The sequence below is a fragment of the Callorhinus ursinus genome, unplaced genomic scaffold (assembly GCF_003265705.2).
Source record: "Callorhinus ursinus isolate GAN/ISIS: 27379988/994484 unplaced genomic scaffold, GSC_fseal_2.0 scaffold58, whole genome shotgun sequence".
NCBI lineage: Eukaryota > Metazoa > Chordata > Mammalia > Carnivora > Otariidae > Callorhinus > Callorhinus ursinus.
This window is the reverse complement of record NW_027397120.1, coordinates 5,409,599-5,426,329: the sequence shown is the minus strand read 5'-3', so window position 1 is coordinate 5,426,329 and position 16,731 is coordinate 5,409,599. Positions and strand designations below refer to the sequence as shown.

At 52.0% G+C, this 16,731-nt stretch overlaps 1 protein-coding gene across 4 annotated transcripts in view; it reads left to right on the top strand.

Moving 5' to 3' along the window:
• DOCK1 (dedicator of cytokinesis 1) overlaps nt 1-16,731 on the top strand; it is a 485,590-nt gene that overhangs the window by 465,774 nt on the left and 3,085 nt on the right. For all 4 annotated transcript variants that reach the window (XM_073884741.1, XM_073884742.1, XM_025880059.2 and 1 more), the window contains 5 exons: nt 1,395-1,532; nt 7,566-7,711; nt 10,354-10,552; nt 13,107-13,260; nt 15,406-15,566. In XM_073884741.1, the coding sequence (XP_073740842.1) occupies nt 1,395-1,532; nt 7,566-7,711; nt 10,354-10,552; nt 13,107-13,260; nt 15,406-15,566 (798 nt within the window). The remainder of the gene's footprint in view (nt 1-1,394; nt 1,533-7,565; nt 7,712-10,353; nt 10,553-13,106; nt 13,261-15,405; nt 15,567-16,731) is intronic.

The window sequence follows — 16,731 nt, the reverse complement described above, 5'->3', positions numbered from 1 at the left end:
ATCCAACACGTTTACCATCCCACCAAAAGTTGTCCCCAGCCTGCCTGTGCCGTGCCCCAGGGCAGAACTCAGGAAGCAGAAGGATTAATGTGAGCATTTCTACTGTTGAACCTGACCACACTGCGGCTAGCTCTGGGGAAGCTGCCATCTGCAAGAGTAATTCATACGGAATATTAAAACATCTCATCCATTGTGAAGGCTCACCTGCATGCACACTGTCCTTTAGGCAGTAATTGGCCAGAAAGGGATGCCTGGCCCAAACCTTGGGGGTCGGCCCAGCTGTCAGCGAAACAAGCTTTGTGCCCGTGCAGCCCGAGGGCAGGCTGGGTGGGCTGCTGGGTGGGCCGTGACATGGGAGCCCTCACTTCTTTCGTCTTTCCCTGGAGACCACAAGAGGCAACAGCTGCGTGCTCTAAATGACAACCAAATACATTTTATGCATTGATTCATCTTGGTAAGATTTCTCGAATTTGTTCACATGAAATTCAATTGTGTACTTATTATCCTGCTTCCTAATAAATCTGCTCATTTAGGTTGGTGTTCTGTCATATTAGGGAAATCTGTTTTTAATCAGTATTTTGATTTAATTATAAATTATTAAGAGGAAGCCTCTTAGCTTGATTGCATTGAAGAATGTCTAACTCTGGGTCCGAGCGCTGGGGGAAAGCAGAAGCTGGGGAAAGAAAGCCCTCCTTGGAGCCCCCTCCACCCCCCAACAGCAGTGATTCTAGAGGGTCTCTGGGGCTGGGGAATGAAAATGTCTCCCTGCGACGCTTTTAAAGGTCAGCTCCATCTCCGCGCTTCGAAGTGAAGTTTTGGCATGGATATTTTGTGACAGCAGTGTTGGCAGAGAAATGATTATTTTTAGTTTTAAGGAAGAATAAATTTGGTTTTCCTTTCTAAATAAGAAGATCCTTCAGGACTGTAGATCACACATAATTAGATTTTTAAGTTTTAGAATAGGGTTCTCAATTGCCTCTAAAGGCAATATTCTGGGCTAAAAAAAAAAAAATCTTTGCACCGTGACACGACCCTTTGCTAATAGATCAAGTTACAGCTAAAAAGATTCAAACTGCGGTTTTTCCCAAATTCACGAGGAAAGCACAGATGAGTCTATTCTGGGGTTGGTCGGCCAATGGGAGTCAGGCAAGTCACTGAGTGGCCGTTGTGTGCTGAGCACTGCACTAAACGTGTCCAATTTAAAACACAAATGATTTTAATTTGAACATTTTGGTCTTCGGGGGTAATGTGCCTGCTGATGACTTTGATTCACGGTTTGATTTGGAAACAAAGCAGTTGGATTTTGCACACAGTGCCACTTTCTGCCTGGTGTGCGCGGCTCTCTCTAGACCATTAACCAGGGAATAAGGAGTGTTGACTGCTACATTTTTCAGATTCCGTTTTTGGCTGAAGGGATCAGGATTCATGGAGACAAAGTCACAGAAGCACTGAGGCCATTTCATGAGAGAATGGAAGCCTGTTTCAAACAGCTAAAGGAAAAAGTGGAAAAGCAATATGGCGTCCGAACCATGGTAAGTGGGTAGCCTTGCAGAGGGGGAGGTGGGTGTCTTTGTGTTCCAATTGTCCAACTATGACAGGCTCACAGCCAGGGTGAGTAAGATGTATATGTGACGCCTACGGGAAGTGGGATTTGAAGGACCTCGGCCCCCTCGGAAGTCCATCTGTCAGTAAGCCAGCAAGCTCCTTTCAATAATTGGAAATATCAGGGTGAGTAAGCGTTCGGGAGTTTGCTTGATCACCAAACGCCCTGCTCACCTGCTGTGAACACAATCTATCCTTAATGTGGTGGGGCAACAGAAAAACCACCCAGAGGCCCATGGGACTCAATTTCGCCTGGCCCTGAGGCCACACCGCTAGCCATACACTACATACAGAGGGTTAGGTAACACATAGGGCAGCAGAACTCATGATGTCCTAAGGCAGAGCTGGAACCTAAGTCCAGTCCAAAGTCAAAGTCATTGGAGAGAGTTGCTATGGTTTACTGAGATCTGAAATTGTTAGCAAAGACTTACGTCTTAAAGGAGTGGTCATTGGTCTGGGCCAAGAAAGGTAAGCTAGAGACAGTCGGGGAGGAGGTGGGGAGAAAGGGTTCATCCAGCAAAGGCTGGGAGGCCGGAATTCGAATGGCAGGCCGGAGGCCGTGCAGGAAATGGACATGTCTTGGACGGAAGAGAAATCGTAGGAGAAAGCTGGAGAGGTGCCTAGCCTCCAAGAGCCTGGATTGGCGTGGTGTGGGGCAGGAGGCTTTGCTCTGGATGAAGGGTAGAACTGGGCGTTTGCCCAAGAGTTTGTGGAAGTTTCTGAGTGGGGGGCCGGGATCAAGATCATGATAAAAGTGTGGCTTGTGATATGTAATGAGGCAAAGTATCTGGCAGTGTGAGCCCTGTGGTTTCTGGGAGCCTTGGTGGGTCCTAACCTTGACTGTCCCTGGACTCTGGAGACGTCGGGCACAGCAAGTGAGTCAAGGCCCCCTTTCCCTGTTGTTTGGAGGGAAGCAACAGTGTGACAAAAAGAGGCAGCGAGGCTTCCGATCCAGAATCCCAGCCCTTGGCATGAAGGGGGTGTGAGGGCGCACAAGGTTTCCACCTTCCTGCAAACAAAAGGCGTGCCGTAGAAGGTATTCTGCTTCTCACATCGCACGACACGTTTCTCTCCTCCCTGAAGAACCAGGTGTCCAGTGTAGGGCACCGTTTTGGGTCCTTTTTCGGCCCAATTCCATCTGTCTGCCATTCTCTACGGTTCTCTGTTGCTCTTCCTGTTGAACTCACTTCTTTTTTTCACACATTTAGCTCACTTAGCAAACACTAATTTAGTGCTTACCATATGCCAGGGACCTTTCCAAGTGTTTTGCAAATATGAACTGGCTTCATCCACTTAACACTACGAAGGAGGCACTGTGGTCATCCTCATTTTACAGATGGGGAAAAGGGGATGCACGGTCACACTCTAGCAGTGGCCACTCTGGCTGCTGATGGAGTTTGAAGCCCACTGGTCTGCCTCCCAGTCTGTGCTTTTAGCCACTACTCTTAATTTACATGGCAGAGCTTTTCCTTCTCTTGTAAGAGACTGAGAGTCCCCCCAGAAAGGAGCTACTTTGGCTCTGATTCCACTCCATGCCGACCCAACCTGCCCACCCTTGTCTGCTCTGGCGGGCTGTGGTGCACCAGTGCCTCCCCAGCAGGTGTGAACCTGACAAAGCCAAGAGAACGCAACCTCTGGGCTCTGGTCTGAAAACTCAGTGCGTGGGGACGCAGGGCGGCCAACCCAGCGGGAGCTGCTCACGGGGAGCAGGCTTGGGGACCGGGGTGCCCTCCTGCCGGCTACACTGGAGGACCCCTCGTGCCGGGCAGAACCCTTGAGGAGTGCTTCATTGCCTCGGGGCTTGCGACTCACTGCAGCCAGAGTCGAGTGGCAAGAATTTCAGGGTGCGTCGTCATGAGTCTCTTCCCAAGAGTTACACCAATCTTAAGTCTTTCTAAGAAACAAACACGTGTGAGATCTTAGAGTTTTTGTACTGAAAAGTGAAAGGCTTCCTCTTTTACCACTCACATAATTTATATTTCAAAATGACAGAAACCTGTCTGGCTCACCACACAGCCTTCCGATTCCGTTCTCCGCTGGGATTCATTACGTCTGTGCGGGCTTGCTGCTGGGCCCAGGGGAGAAGGAAAGCTGGGGCAGGAGGCAGGCCTGTTGCGTAGGGGGCGGGGGTGTCCCCCTCCTCCAGGACAGGTTTCCCCTGTTCCGACGCAGCATCCTTGGCCAGAGATGAGCGGTGTCCACCACATCCTGAGACACGTCTTGCCCACCAAACTGCCCACCTCCCTGTAGGGGGAGCCTGGGCAGCACCGCACCTAAGCCCAGCTAGGGGGCTGGTCAGGCTTATTGGGATCAAGGAATAGAATCAAGGGTGCATTTCCTCCCCTTGGATGCTTTCTTTGCTGGAGCTGCCTTCCTGAGTCCTCCAGCCTGGGACCCGAGCAGCAGGCTCTGCAGCTGGCCTCCTTTGAGCAGACAGAGAGAGAGGCAGATGCCCCTGTCATGCTCTGAGAAAAGCGGCAATAAAAAGCAGTCTGGTATGAGCCTTTCCTGTCTTATCTACTCTGAAAACTTGCGAGCATCTGAGAATACTTGGAAAGGCAATAGAGTATTATCCTGTTTAAAAAAAAATGGATTTAAAAATAAAAACCCATAGGAAAGACATAAACCATTTTGTCAGTTTTTCTGATCCAGCCAAAGCCATAGACAGAAACAGAAGACTTGGACACCCTCTGACCTCTTAATCCACAGGCGGCTCCTCCAGACCCCTGCTCCCTCCTCACTGGCCCTCACCTTGCCTGTGCTAGGGCTCTAGGGGGCCACCGCTCCCTGGACAAAAGCTCACAGCCCAGCTTCTCCAGATGCATAGGGAGTGAGGAGCGCAGACGCTGGGGTCCCTGAGGAAGAGGCCGCGAGCACCTGCTGTGTCTTCCAGAAAAGAAACATACCGGCTTCTCACCCTACCCCATAAAACTCTGGTCGCCGCAACTAAATTCAGCCCTGCCCACCCCACCCCACAGGCAGTAGGCACGTGTGGGGGTCAAGGGGAGGCATTTAGGCTCCGCTGGAAGACAAGGACACAAAACGTGTCACAGCTTTTGAGCAGGGCAGGGCTCGCTTCTGGTAAGAGAGCCAAAACGATTGTTTGCTTCAGGCCATAATAATGACAACAGCAAGGACAACGGAAGCTACCTTCAGAGTGTGCCAAGGCCAGTGGGCTCCAGCTGTGCATTTCATCCTCACTCCAGCCTCTCGAGGTGGGATGCTGGTTCCCTGCGTGCTCTGGAGGAAGCTGAGGCTCAGAGTGGTTCCATGTGTGACGCGAGGTCCCATCGTCGGTACCAGAGCCAGAATTCTAGCCTAGTTCTAACTGCCTCACCCCTACCCCTGCCAGCCCTGGTGTTGGGACACGGGGACACTGGTTTACTCGTGTTCTCCTGACGCTGGAGCTACACCTGTCATGGCTGGGAGAAACTCACATTGCTTCAGATGAAAAAAAAAAAAAAAGTCGCAGTTCTTCAATCTTTAGAGGCTCTGCTCAGTCAAGAAGGAATTGTGAGACAAATGGCCCAGTGGGGGGCCATGGCCACACCCAGTGGGTCACCTGCAAGTGTGGGGCCCAAGAGTGGCTTCTGTCCCTCCTTGGCCAGAGCCTTGCTCCTGCCATCCCCCTTCCCTTTGTTCTTTCCAGTCCATACTGGTACGTCTGCCCAAGACTCCAGTTTGCCTCTTGTGGGACATCACCGGCCCTTTGTGGTCAGAGGTGGGATGTCCAAGGGTCTTCCGGGCCTTGCCAAGAGCTGGAGTGAGGTGGTTCTCGCTGGCCGTCTCCACCTGCTGGCCCACGACTGGCTCCCCGCTCTTGCCTGCGCACTCAGCGCTTGCGTTGCTCGCATGGCTGTGGGGATCATTTCACCAGAAAAGCGGAAACCGTCAGGCGAGGGGTGGGGCTCACAGCACCCGGATGCCGGACGGGTCACATTTCTTCTCTGTGTGCTCCACTGCGTTTCCCTGAATGCACGTTTCCCTGTGCCTAGAAGATGATGGGGTATGGAGGCAGCAGCCTCCCAGCCACAGAAATCACCTGAGCCTGACATCGCTGGTTTTCTGCCCTTCTGCTCTCCCCCACCCTCAACCCCCGTCCAGAAAGGAGAGGTGGGAGTGAAGCCCGAGGCTGTTGCAGGGGAGAGGTGGGAAGGCAGCTCTGCATGGGTGGTGTGCGGGTGCCCAGATGCCCTCCCCACCCCCGTGAGCCGCCCTCAGAGGCTACTGCTCTGGAGGAAATGGCAGGGGATGGTGTGGGCTGCGCGAGGCAGAGGTGGCCGGCAGGGCTCATTCAAAGCGTGAGAGGGTCGAACCCCACAGAGATGCCAGAGAGGAGCGGTGGCCGAGCGGGGTGGCGGCTGAGGTGGTCAGGCAGGCCTGGAGCTGCGTCAGGAGCAGTGGGACACCGAACAGTCCCGGGACACAGCCGAGACACTGGGGGTCGGGGGAGCCACGCGTCAGAGAGCCAGTCCTTGGGCTGGGTTGACATGTGTCTCAGAAAGGCTGAGAAGAGCGTTCTGTAGACTTTGTGAGTTGCTAGGTTTTGTACAGGAAACATGTCCATAGTTTGAACTAATTTGTACTTAAGTTTCCTCATAGGTAAAGGCCAGTTAGTGACAATGGACGTCTCCTTGGGGGTGTGCAATGGCTCCATCCTTGGTGCCAAACCCAAGACCTCCCCTCCGTGTGGGCAGATTCCAGCTCCACGTGGCTTTGCACTGGTGGTTGGCAAACTGTGGCCCACTGCCCTTCTTGTAAATGGGGTTTTATTAGAATACATCCCTGTTCACACATCTCTGTAGCATCTCTGGCTGTTTTCATGCTATGGTGGCCAAGCCGAGCAGAGGGACGGAGAGCCTAAGATCCTTATTATCGGGCCGTGCACAGAACAAGTTTACCAACTCCTGCTCTAAAACTGTGCTTTTGTCGCTGTGAACCTGTTACTCCTAAAGAGAGCAGAGCAGACCAAGTCATATTTCATGTGCAAAACACCTGTTGAAGACACAGGCCCACTTTTCAGATGCGGAAGTTGTGTTCGGTGTGTAATCAGCCGCGGTCCCAAGCACGTCTTCTACAGGTGACTGCCCGAGGTGCCATCTTCGCTGGTGTGGGGCAGGGAGCTGGGGAGGTCAAAGCCACCCGGAGAGGAAGTGCCCTCCATCCTCAGGATCAAGGAAGGAGCCCCTGCGGCAGCTGTTCTTGGGGCATAGGTACACTAGCATTTTCTAGGTAATTAGATATTGACACGAGCTATATTTCCGTGACTCGTGTTTGGGGGATATAAATCCCGTTTCAAAGAGAGGTTGGAAAACTCCATCCAGAGACTGTTTTTCTCCAGAATGCATCTGTAGTTCATGGCCTGGCTGGGAGGAGGAGCTTGAGCAGCTCCAGCGGTGGCTTCATCTGCCCCCCCGTACCAGTCACTGGCAGGGGAGCAAATCCATCTTGAACTAAGCAGCAGGAACATCTCATTTCATTCTGGAGAAATTCGGTCAGACGCATCCATGGATTTTGGTGATCTGCATGGTTTATCGACGCGCAGAGAGGTACAAAGTTCATCTAATGATCTTGCAGTTTTTTCAATCTAGATGCTACTCGATAAATTTTCTGCTCACTACATTCTGTGTTCGCTTTGGAACAGGCTGATGCATTGTGGTGTTGGCAAAGAAAACTGCACTTAAAATGTTAGGAAAACAGGAAGTTTAGGGTATTTTTCACAAGATCAGGTAAGATTTCAAAAAACCCCGAAATAATCATCATTTTCATCTTTAACTCTGAACAAGAATATGTACTGCTCATAGAAGTGTGGACAATTTTGGTCTAGAATCTAGGCTGCTAAGACCACTTGGTCCCAAGGTTCTGACCATTTTTGGGCCAGAAATCTTTTGGCACAAGAGCATCAAACAAACCTCTGTCTCTGTCTCTGTCTCTGTCTCTCTCTCTCTCTCTCTTACTGTCAGCCCTCAAGTCTGGATGACAGAAGAGGCAGCCGTCCCCGGTCCATGGTCCGATCCTTCACGATGCCATCTTCATCCCGGCCTCTGTCGGTGGCCTCTGTGTCTTCCCTGTCATCGGACAGCACCCCTTCCAGGCCAGGCTCCGATGGGTGAGTCCGGCTCAGCAGCAGGGAGGGGGTTTAGAGGGTCCTGTGAGGAGCCGCCAGGACCCTGGGTTTGTTTGGTCACAACAGAGGATTTTTCTTAAAATCGAAACTGTCTTTGAAACGGAAACCCTCCAAGACTTTGCAACTCTAGTGCCCAGAATGACTTTCAGGGTCTTGTGAGTTTTTGAGAAAAAATTATTTGGGTAAGGTTTCCATCAGATTTTAAAACCTCCAGTGAGTGTTGGTTCAGTTCTGTTCTAGAAGTTCTAGACGGAGTGTAATACATTGCTTGCTGACTGTGTGTTTGTACTTTTCGTCTCCTGCTCACTGCCTTGGTGTCACACCAGCACAGAACTGTCTCACACTGTCAGGCTTGAGGGCTGGCAAGGCCACCTTCTTTCTACAAGACTTCTCTGGAGACCCCGGTTTTGCTGCTGAGCACTCAACAGCACAAAGTGACCTTAGAGCGAAACAAGAAGCTAATAGACTAGTTAATTTTGGTGGAGCTCCCACTGTGTCTCTTGCGTTAACTTTGAGTGTTAAAAAATATCAGTAGTTGTTTTGTGTCTTTGAGTAGCAAATATGTAAAGTTTGTTCTTATTAAGAGAAAGGAAAATGTGTCATGTAGTTTAAATCCCAGAGACCAACTGCTAATTATTTTACTGTTGAGTTTGCACAGTGGTGTGTTTGTACAACCCCCTTTGGTTTTCCGTCCATTGCCTTACCAAACCCACAGGCTTCTGGTCCCCGCCACACGCAGACACACGCTTCCAGAGCGCCCCAAGGAACAGCTCAAATCTAAGCGCCCTTTGTTACTGATGACTGGTGTGCCCAGTGGAGGATTGAAAACTAAACCCACATTTTTTTTTTCTTAACAGTAATATTTGTCAGTGTCTGCTACTTATAAAGCCAAATCCATATGGAAATTCTCAATTTAAAGGAATTTAAATCATGTGTGCTTGTCACTTAGAGCAAGATTGCTGAAGAAATATAATTCAACTTTTCCCCAGGAAAATCCCCAAGCTAGTTATGAAAAGGTTTTTACATTTCCAAGAACGTAGGGGTGAGGGTGGAAATTGATCTAGAGGTCTTAGATAGAGGTGTGGTGTATCACACGTGTAAATACACAACCTCCTTCTCCCAGGAGGCATTGTTTAACCTTGGACTGGGAGGCATCTTTATTAGACTCCAGATTTTTCTTCATTCTAGGGTTACCACCCTTAGCTGTGTAATTAACGTGGAGAAAATGAGACTTTGGTCCCAAATGGCACAGGTTACATGCAGAATAAAAGTTCATCTTGTCGGCAGGTGCTTCTCATAATGTGAAAAATTTTAAATGTAACCTGTCTTTCTCTTGGCTCTTTGTGTACTCATCGAGATGTTTATAGGTGTTCCCCCTGAGCTGAAAGTTGTCCACCGATCTTATTTTTTCCCCCTACGTTAATTGTCTCAAGTTATACAAAACCTAGAATAAAATCTTGAGGATTATTTTATTTTTATTGACTGTATTCCCTATGCTGTACTTCTCATTCCTGTGCCTTATTTATTTTATAACTGGAAGTTTATAAAGTTTTCAAGATATTTTCATACCGTTATCCATGTTGGCCCTCCCTCCTAACTCCTTCCTGCTGCAGAGGATGTAACTCCAACCTTAGAACTGAGTCATTTCTTCTCTCTCCTGATTTGACTTAGTAGGACAGAGACAGGATGGACCCCCCGCCCCCGCCAACCACCACCACCACTACCACCACGGCCCAGTCTTGTGTTAAAATAGCAAACTACAATTGCACGTAGATGTGCGTGCATAGTCAGCTTTAACACGTGCCTTAGAAGCTAATCCAAGATCCACTTACTCCGTAGACTAACCATTAACATGGTTTTATACCAGCCAGTTGGTACCAGTAGGCACAAGAGCGGGTGGTGTCCTCCTTTTGTCTTGAGACTGGGGATGTCCAGCCCACAGGGATTAGGGCTTGTGGAGACTCCCCAGTAGGTGGCAGAGCCGATACCCGGGACTTCCAGCTCAGTGCTCAGTGCTGAAAAACGCAGGGCCTCTTCAGGTACCTACGAGCTGGAATCGGCTTGCTTCTCATGGAGCCATCCAAAAGGCTTTCAAATTAAAGCAGCCGACATATCTGTAATCTTGAGCTGGCTGTAGGAACTTGGTCAGAATCAGGATAACGGAAATTTCTTTGCATTAGCATCTGCCTATTTCTTCTTACTGCATTTGTGAATGTTTTAGTATGAATCTCTACAAGATGAGGCCGCCCCTTTTGAAACATACCCTAAATACCATCCTCCCATCAGAAATCTGCGATAATCTCTTTTATGTCATCGTGTCCTATCGACCCAGACTTCACAACTCCCCGTCCTCCTATGCGTGTTCTGTTTCTTTCCGCTTGGTCTCTGTTTCTTTCCAGTTGGATCTTGTCCGGTTGCAAACAGAGTCTCTCTGTTACAGCTGGTTAATATGTATCTTAATTCCCCCTTGGCCTCTCTTTCTAAATCCTTCCTTTCCTGTAAGCCCGCGCAGTTCCCAGGCAGCACTTCAGATTCCCCGGGACCAGGCTCCCATTTATCTGCTGGGTGAGAAGCAACTGTTCTCCACTTAAGTCATGAGTGATTTAAAGAACCGTTTCTTCTAGGTTTGCTCTGGAGCCTCTCCTGCCAAAGAAAATGCACTCCAGGTCCCAGGACAAGCTAGACAAGGACGACCCAGAGAAGGAGAAGAGGGACAAGAAGAAGGAAAAAAGGAACAGCAAACATCAAGAGATGTTTGATAAGGAATTTAAACCCACTGACATCTGCGGGCAGCAGTCTGAGGCTGTGATTCTTTCAGAGACGGTAATTCCTCGGGGAACCTTCTTCCCCACTCTGCCCTAGCTTCTGGGACCTACCTACCTTTGCTCTGCATTTAGCCAGTGGAGCTGTCGATTGGATGACACTGAATTTTCTATCCAACAGTCACTTTGCCAATCTGAGGTCTCCCCCGACCGTCCCCTTGTACCACCCAATGCCGTAGGGCGTCCGGAGGCTCAGAGTGGAGCTCCTCTCTTAGCACTCATCACCCGTCCCAAAGGGACTCCGCTGGTTCTAGGCGCTCGGCAGCAATGTAGGACTTGCTCCCAAGACACATCCTGACATCTCAGAAGATGAACAGGAACGCTTCTCTTGTCTGAAAACAGTCCTCCAGGCCGGCTGTCGCCTTTGCCTGTCCCCTTCCTGACCCGAAATCTCGAAGCCCCAGGCACTCGCCGAGTTGGAATCTGCTCGGCGGGAGTCCCAAAGCCCCTCCTGCTGGGATCTGCCCGCAGCACGCGGCTCCACGCTGGCCTCCCTGCCTCATCTGCCCCACATTTACTTCTCTGCCATGTTCCAGAAGGACTTTCTGGAGTTTCACCTGAACCCGTGCCGCACGCACTGGACCCCGGGGCTGCCGTTCCCCGGAGCGCACAGCGGTGGTGGAGGCTGAGGGTACAAAGGAGGCACGGGTGGCTCCCGTGGTGAACTTTATTCAGAAAGCGCTATTTGTGGGCTGGAAACGAAATCAAGGAAAGGCTCTCACAGGCTGTCAGCTTCAAAGGTTAAGTCAGGCCCAGAGCCGCCTCCCCCTAGAAGCGATGGGCCCTTGTCCGGACGGTGGCCAGGAACGTGCCCGCCCCAGGCAGGAGCCCCTGGCCTGTCCTGGCTGTGATTGAAGGGTTGCTTGACAAAAGGGCTCACGTGGGACCCCCTTTTAATAAGACATGTTTCTTGGCGTGTTTGTACCTCAAAGCCAGAGGGTACGACTCACCCACATTGCGTGCCGTTCAGACAGGCAGGCATGTGTTGCTTGGCTCTCTAGAGGCGGAAGGCAGATTCGGGGGCCACGACACGGCCTTCAAGAAGGCGAATGCCTTCTGAGGCCTTAGACACAGCTCTGACTGCACCCTGAGTGTGGCCAGGGGCGTCAGAGCACAGGAAGGGGACTGGCCAGGCGCTGGGCCTCCAGCAGCCGGAGGAAGAGGTCTCTGATGAACCCCCCAGTGTTCTCTGGCCACTACTCTGGACAGCTGGGGTGACAGTGACCTTGCTGACATAGCCAAGGTCACCGTCTCTCAAGCCCAGGAGAGAGATCTCAAGTCTCAGAACATCAGAACTGGGTGGGGGACTTAACAGAAGCACAAGAGATTTACCAGGGGCCAGACACACCGCATGTCCTTTCATGTATTTTCATTTAAGCTCCCTTTTAAGCTGTTAATACCAGGGGCCCGAGGGAAGTTGAACCCCATGGCAGAGCTCACGGTTAGTTGTGTGAAAAGAGGTCGAAGGTCGGGCCAGGCACTTGGTCGTCCCACGCAGGTTTTGTCCCTCCCCACTGTGGCCCTGTTGGCTTGCGGGGACGCTAGCAGAGATGGGCCGAGTTCGGCCAAAGTGGGCCTGAAGTGCCCTCGGCAAGTGCACAGGAACGAACGCTGGCGACCGTCAGGCTCGGAGCGCAGGACCCGGCCCCCCGGTCAGCCTCTGACAGCTCTCAGCATAACTGCAGCCTCAGCGGCTCTGGGGACAGGCAGACTTCTGGCTGGGGGCAGACTCACTGTTCTCGGTCCAGCCCAGCTACCTGCCTCTCCCCAGAGGGCCTCGTCCTCCAGAGGACAGTGGTCAGCGATGTCTGCGAGGTGTTCCCTAGGCCATCCTCCGTGTGCCCGGGACAAGCCAGGGGTCGCGGGGCAGAGCAGGGGGGCAGGTTGGGGCAGGTTTGCCCAAGGGGAAGGCAGCAGCGCCATGCCCCGGGGCAAGGCCAGCACCCACTGGTGGTCCCTGGGCCCGCCGGGGTGGCCTTAGCTTTTCGCCCCACGCCTGGTCCCCGAAGCTTCTGCTCGACAGAGGCTATACCTCTGTCCCTCCAGGGGCTGGGCTCAGCTTCCTGCTTGATTTGGCATCATCAACAGTCTCATGACCTTGCGCTGAGACTCAGAGCCTGCGGCGGGACGGAGGGTCCTCCAGGGGAGATACGCCTTGCACCAGGAAAGCATCCTTCGGCTTCCTGAGTCATCAGAGCGTGCCTCCTGGGATAGGACTGTTGCCAGTCCCCGTGCACCTTCGCCCTGTCCAGGCCTCCCCCGAGGCAATATTTGGCATACCTTGGCTCACAGAGGCATCGCCCTGATCTGTGCCCGCGCGTTCACCTGGAGTTCTCCCCATGTGCACGTGTCTGTGTCCAGATCCCCCCTTTTTATAAGGACACCAGTCCTATCGGGTTAGGGCCCACCCTAACGGCCTCCCCTGCAAAGGAGTGTATTTCCAGGTGAGGTCACACACGGTCACAGGTACTGAGGGTGAGGACTTCGGCCTGGGAGTCATGGGGGACACAGCTCAGCCATGGCGGAACCTAACTGTGCTCTTTCCTGCGCTGTAGATAAGCCCCCTGCGGCCCCAGAGACCGAAGAGCCAGGTGCTCAGTGTCACTGGAAGTGAACGACGTTTCTCAGTGTCCCCGTCGTCACCGTCCTCCCAGCCGGCACCCCCTGCGGTCACGCCAAGGGCCAAGCTCAGCTTCAGTTTGCAGTCAAGTGAGTGGAACGTTCTCCACGTTGGAATTGCTGGCGTTGCTCTGTGACTCCCTCCTGGCCCTGACGCTGTGAAGTTAGGCTCGCCTCCTCACCTTGCCCCAGATGGAGTTTCCCCAAACACCCAGCGTGCGGGGAGTCCCCCTTGGGCTTCGACAAACCGGTCTTCCCAAGTTCCCTGGTGGCGGGGGGTAGTGAGCTCCCCCTTGTGCCGAGAGAGGCTTGGGCGCGTGGACAGCCTCCCTGTTGGTGTCATAGGATGTGAACCACACGAGGGTCTTGGGCCTTCCTGTGTTCAGGAGGCACGTAAAGTGGAGAGGCATTTCCAGACTGTTCTGAAGAGCTAAGCACATAACTAATTTTTCTAGTTGTTCCCAATTTCTAGGGTTGCCGTGACCTATTACCATAAACCTATTTGCTTAAAACAATAGAGATTTATTCCCTCACCCTTGTGGAGGCCAGAGGCTCAGAGAGAGACTGTTCCATGCCTTGGTAGCTTCTGACAGTCCTCGGTGTTCCTTGGCTTACGGATGTACCCCTTCAATCTCTGCCTCTCTCTTCATGTGGCCTACCTCCTGAGTCCTCTCCTCTTCTTATAAAGACACTGCGATGTCTCTTGGCTTTAGGTCCCACCATAAATCAAGGATGATTTCATCTTGAGATCCTTAACTCATTTCATCTGCAAAGAGCCTATGTTCCCATCAGGTCACAGTCTGGGGTTCTGGGTGGACATGTACTTTGGAGGGACATGATTCAACCCACTACCAGGGGCAGTCAGCTTTTCGGCACTAAATCCAGGCCTGCCAGAGAGGAGAGGTCTTGGCGGGAAGAAGGTGGCAGGGAGTGCGGGCCCACCTTCCTCCTCCGGAGGACCCACCCTCCTTCCCCTGCCCTGTGCAGAGGCTCTGGAAGGCACGGACCATTGTCATTTGCACCTGGTTTTCTTCTTGCTGGAAGGGGAGCGGTGGCCATTCTGGGGACCATCAGGTCGGGGGTTCGCACCGTGGCCGTGGAGGAGCCTAACTGAGGGAGCAGCTTCCCAGCCGCTGGGAAGGGACGGTCTCTGGGTGTCGCATCCTCATATCCTTATGCTATTTATTATCCCAGAATCTTTTTCTAAAAATCTTTTATTATTTCCTCTAAATATGGTCGGGGTGATAAGAGAGTTTGGAAACGGATAGCGGTGGTGGTTGCCCAACACTGTGAACGTAACCGGTGCCACCGATTTATACAATGAATTTTGGTTAAAATGGCAAACTGTATGTTTCTGTGCGGTTTACCACAACACAGATAAGCAGGCCAGCGAGAAGTCACAAGGGTGTTCATTCCATCGGACTCGTCTTGTCTCGATGCTTGGATTCACTGGCGAGCCTTCCTGAGAAGCCCACAACTCCCCCAGGAGGCCTTTCCCCTAATGAAGGAGTTTTCATCCAGTGGGACCCATCAGTAAAAATGTCAATTTTCCTCTAATATAAAAGAAAAACAATTTCTTTCCCTACGAGCCTCCACGAGGGTTGAGAGGGTATCCTGTCTGAAGGATTGTCCTTCCATTTGAAACTGGCTCTTTTTTCAGTTGGCTTTAAAAATCAGTTGCACTTCCCCCTTGGCTTCTTTAGAAGTAACACCCACAGTGCCCATGACTGCTAATAACTTCGTTTCGTACCATCGTGGGTCTCCCTGTCGAGAGAGGTTTGAAGGGTGGGTGACCGGCTGGCTGCCGCATCGTTAGCTTTCGCTTCGTGCAGCCCTCCTAGTAACGGCCGCAGGACGCTGGCTAAGGCTCTGAAAACACCTGGGTAGACAGTCCTTGTGACACCCCGCTGTTTAGATGCCACCAACACGCAGAGGCCCGGGAGGGGCTGATAGGGGCCCAGGCTTGACATGGCTATTTGTACAGTGGATCGACGCCTCCTTTAAACTCCTGTTTTAGATGTGTTTGTGGCACTTCGGTATTCTTGTTCTAGAACATGCCTTTAGGCGGGGATCCGACCCTTCACCTTCTCTACCCCTCCCAGCTCGCCTCTCTTCTCAGTCGACACGCGTTTCTCCCCCCCCACCCACCCCCACCCCACCCCCCATAGAGAAGGTGAAGCAGCCGCCTGGGCACTCAGTGGGGACGTTTGATTCTCAGTCGATCCGGTTTTCCAGGTTTGGAGCTGAACGGCATGAGCAGCGTGACTGGGATGGACATGGCCGAGGTCCCGCCCCCCCTGCCTCTCAAAGGCAGCATGGCGGATTATGGGAACTTGGTGGAAAGCCAGGATTTGATCAGCTCGCCCACACCCCCGCCCCCTCCTCCTCACCAGAGGGTAAGTCAGCCGGGAACCCGAAACGTGGGTTTTTGAAAACGTTCCCTCCACAAAACGGAACTCCCTCCTTGCTGATGTTAGCGTGCTTGCTTTGGGCCAGCCCACGTTTGATTTTGACAAAAGAGGTCAAAGCGATAAGAATTCTGTCCACGGGACCTTGGTTCTGTGGCATCCATCCCGCTCTGGAAACATTCCTTAAAGATCCAACCCATTCTTCTTCTGGTTCTCAAGGTTTTCTGTTCTCGGGTGGCCGCAGGCTGAGGTCAGGGTGCACGCTTTCCCCCCTAAAAACCAACATAAACCTATGTGCTCGCTCTTTCTTTCTTTCTACGGGTACTTTTTCATGGAGTGTTCTGCAAGGTTATTGTCTCCTCTTGTGAGCAGGGCAGAAGAGAGGGGCTTTATTTACAGTGCACGTATTCGATTCTTCCTTTTATCTAAAAACACACACCAGCAGTGGGACTTCATCTTGGATGCTGAAGGGATGATTGACCTTCAGAGGCCGCAGTGCCTTTCAGATCGGCCCTCTGTCCCCAGAGATGCCGTGATGGGGGACTGGCCCCGGAGACGGGGCCACGTTACCCCGTGATGGCTCTGCAGGAGGCTGGAATGGTTTGCTGCAACCACAGAAACGGGAGTCTGGCCTTTCCCGCCAACTTTTAACTCCAAGTCAGAAGGGAAGAGGCCCAGGGAGTCGAGTGAGAACATTGATTGGTTGGGCTGTTGTTTTTCCAACAGCTTAGTTAACGGATCACACCTTTGTTTTCATACCTTTATATAATTGGAAAAGTGGGAATGTCCCCCGGGTCTCCCTCCACCAGTGAACTGAAAGTTCTGAACTTGGAAATATGATCCAATCTATTTTGTTACAGATCAATGCAGGGGCAACATTTTCTCATCTCCGGTGCTGTTGCTACGTCATTCCAAGTGACTGATGCCACGTGCTGTTGGGTCAGGAAGGAACATGTGCGAGCCTTTGTGAATTCAGTTAGATTAATTACCCAAGTCTCGTTGCTGTGTGTTTCTTGTTTGATTTCCCCGCAGCACGAGCACGAGTTCCAGTGACACGCCGGTGGATTAGTGTGTCGTAATCCGCTGGAGGCGGTGGTGTTTCCAGGGTGCACCCCTCTGTGCAGGCCTGGGGGGCTATTGTAGGATAATGATC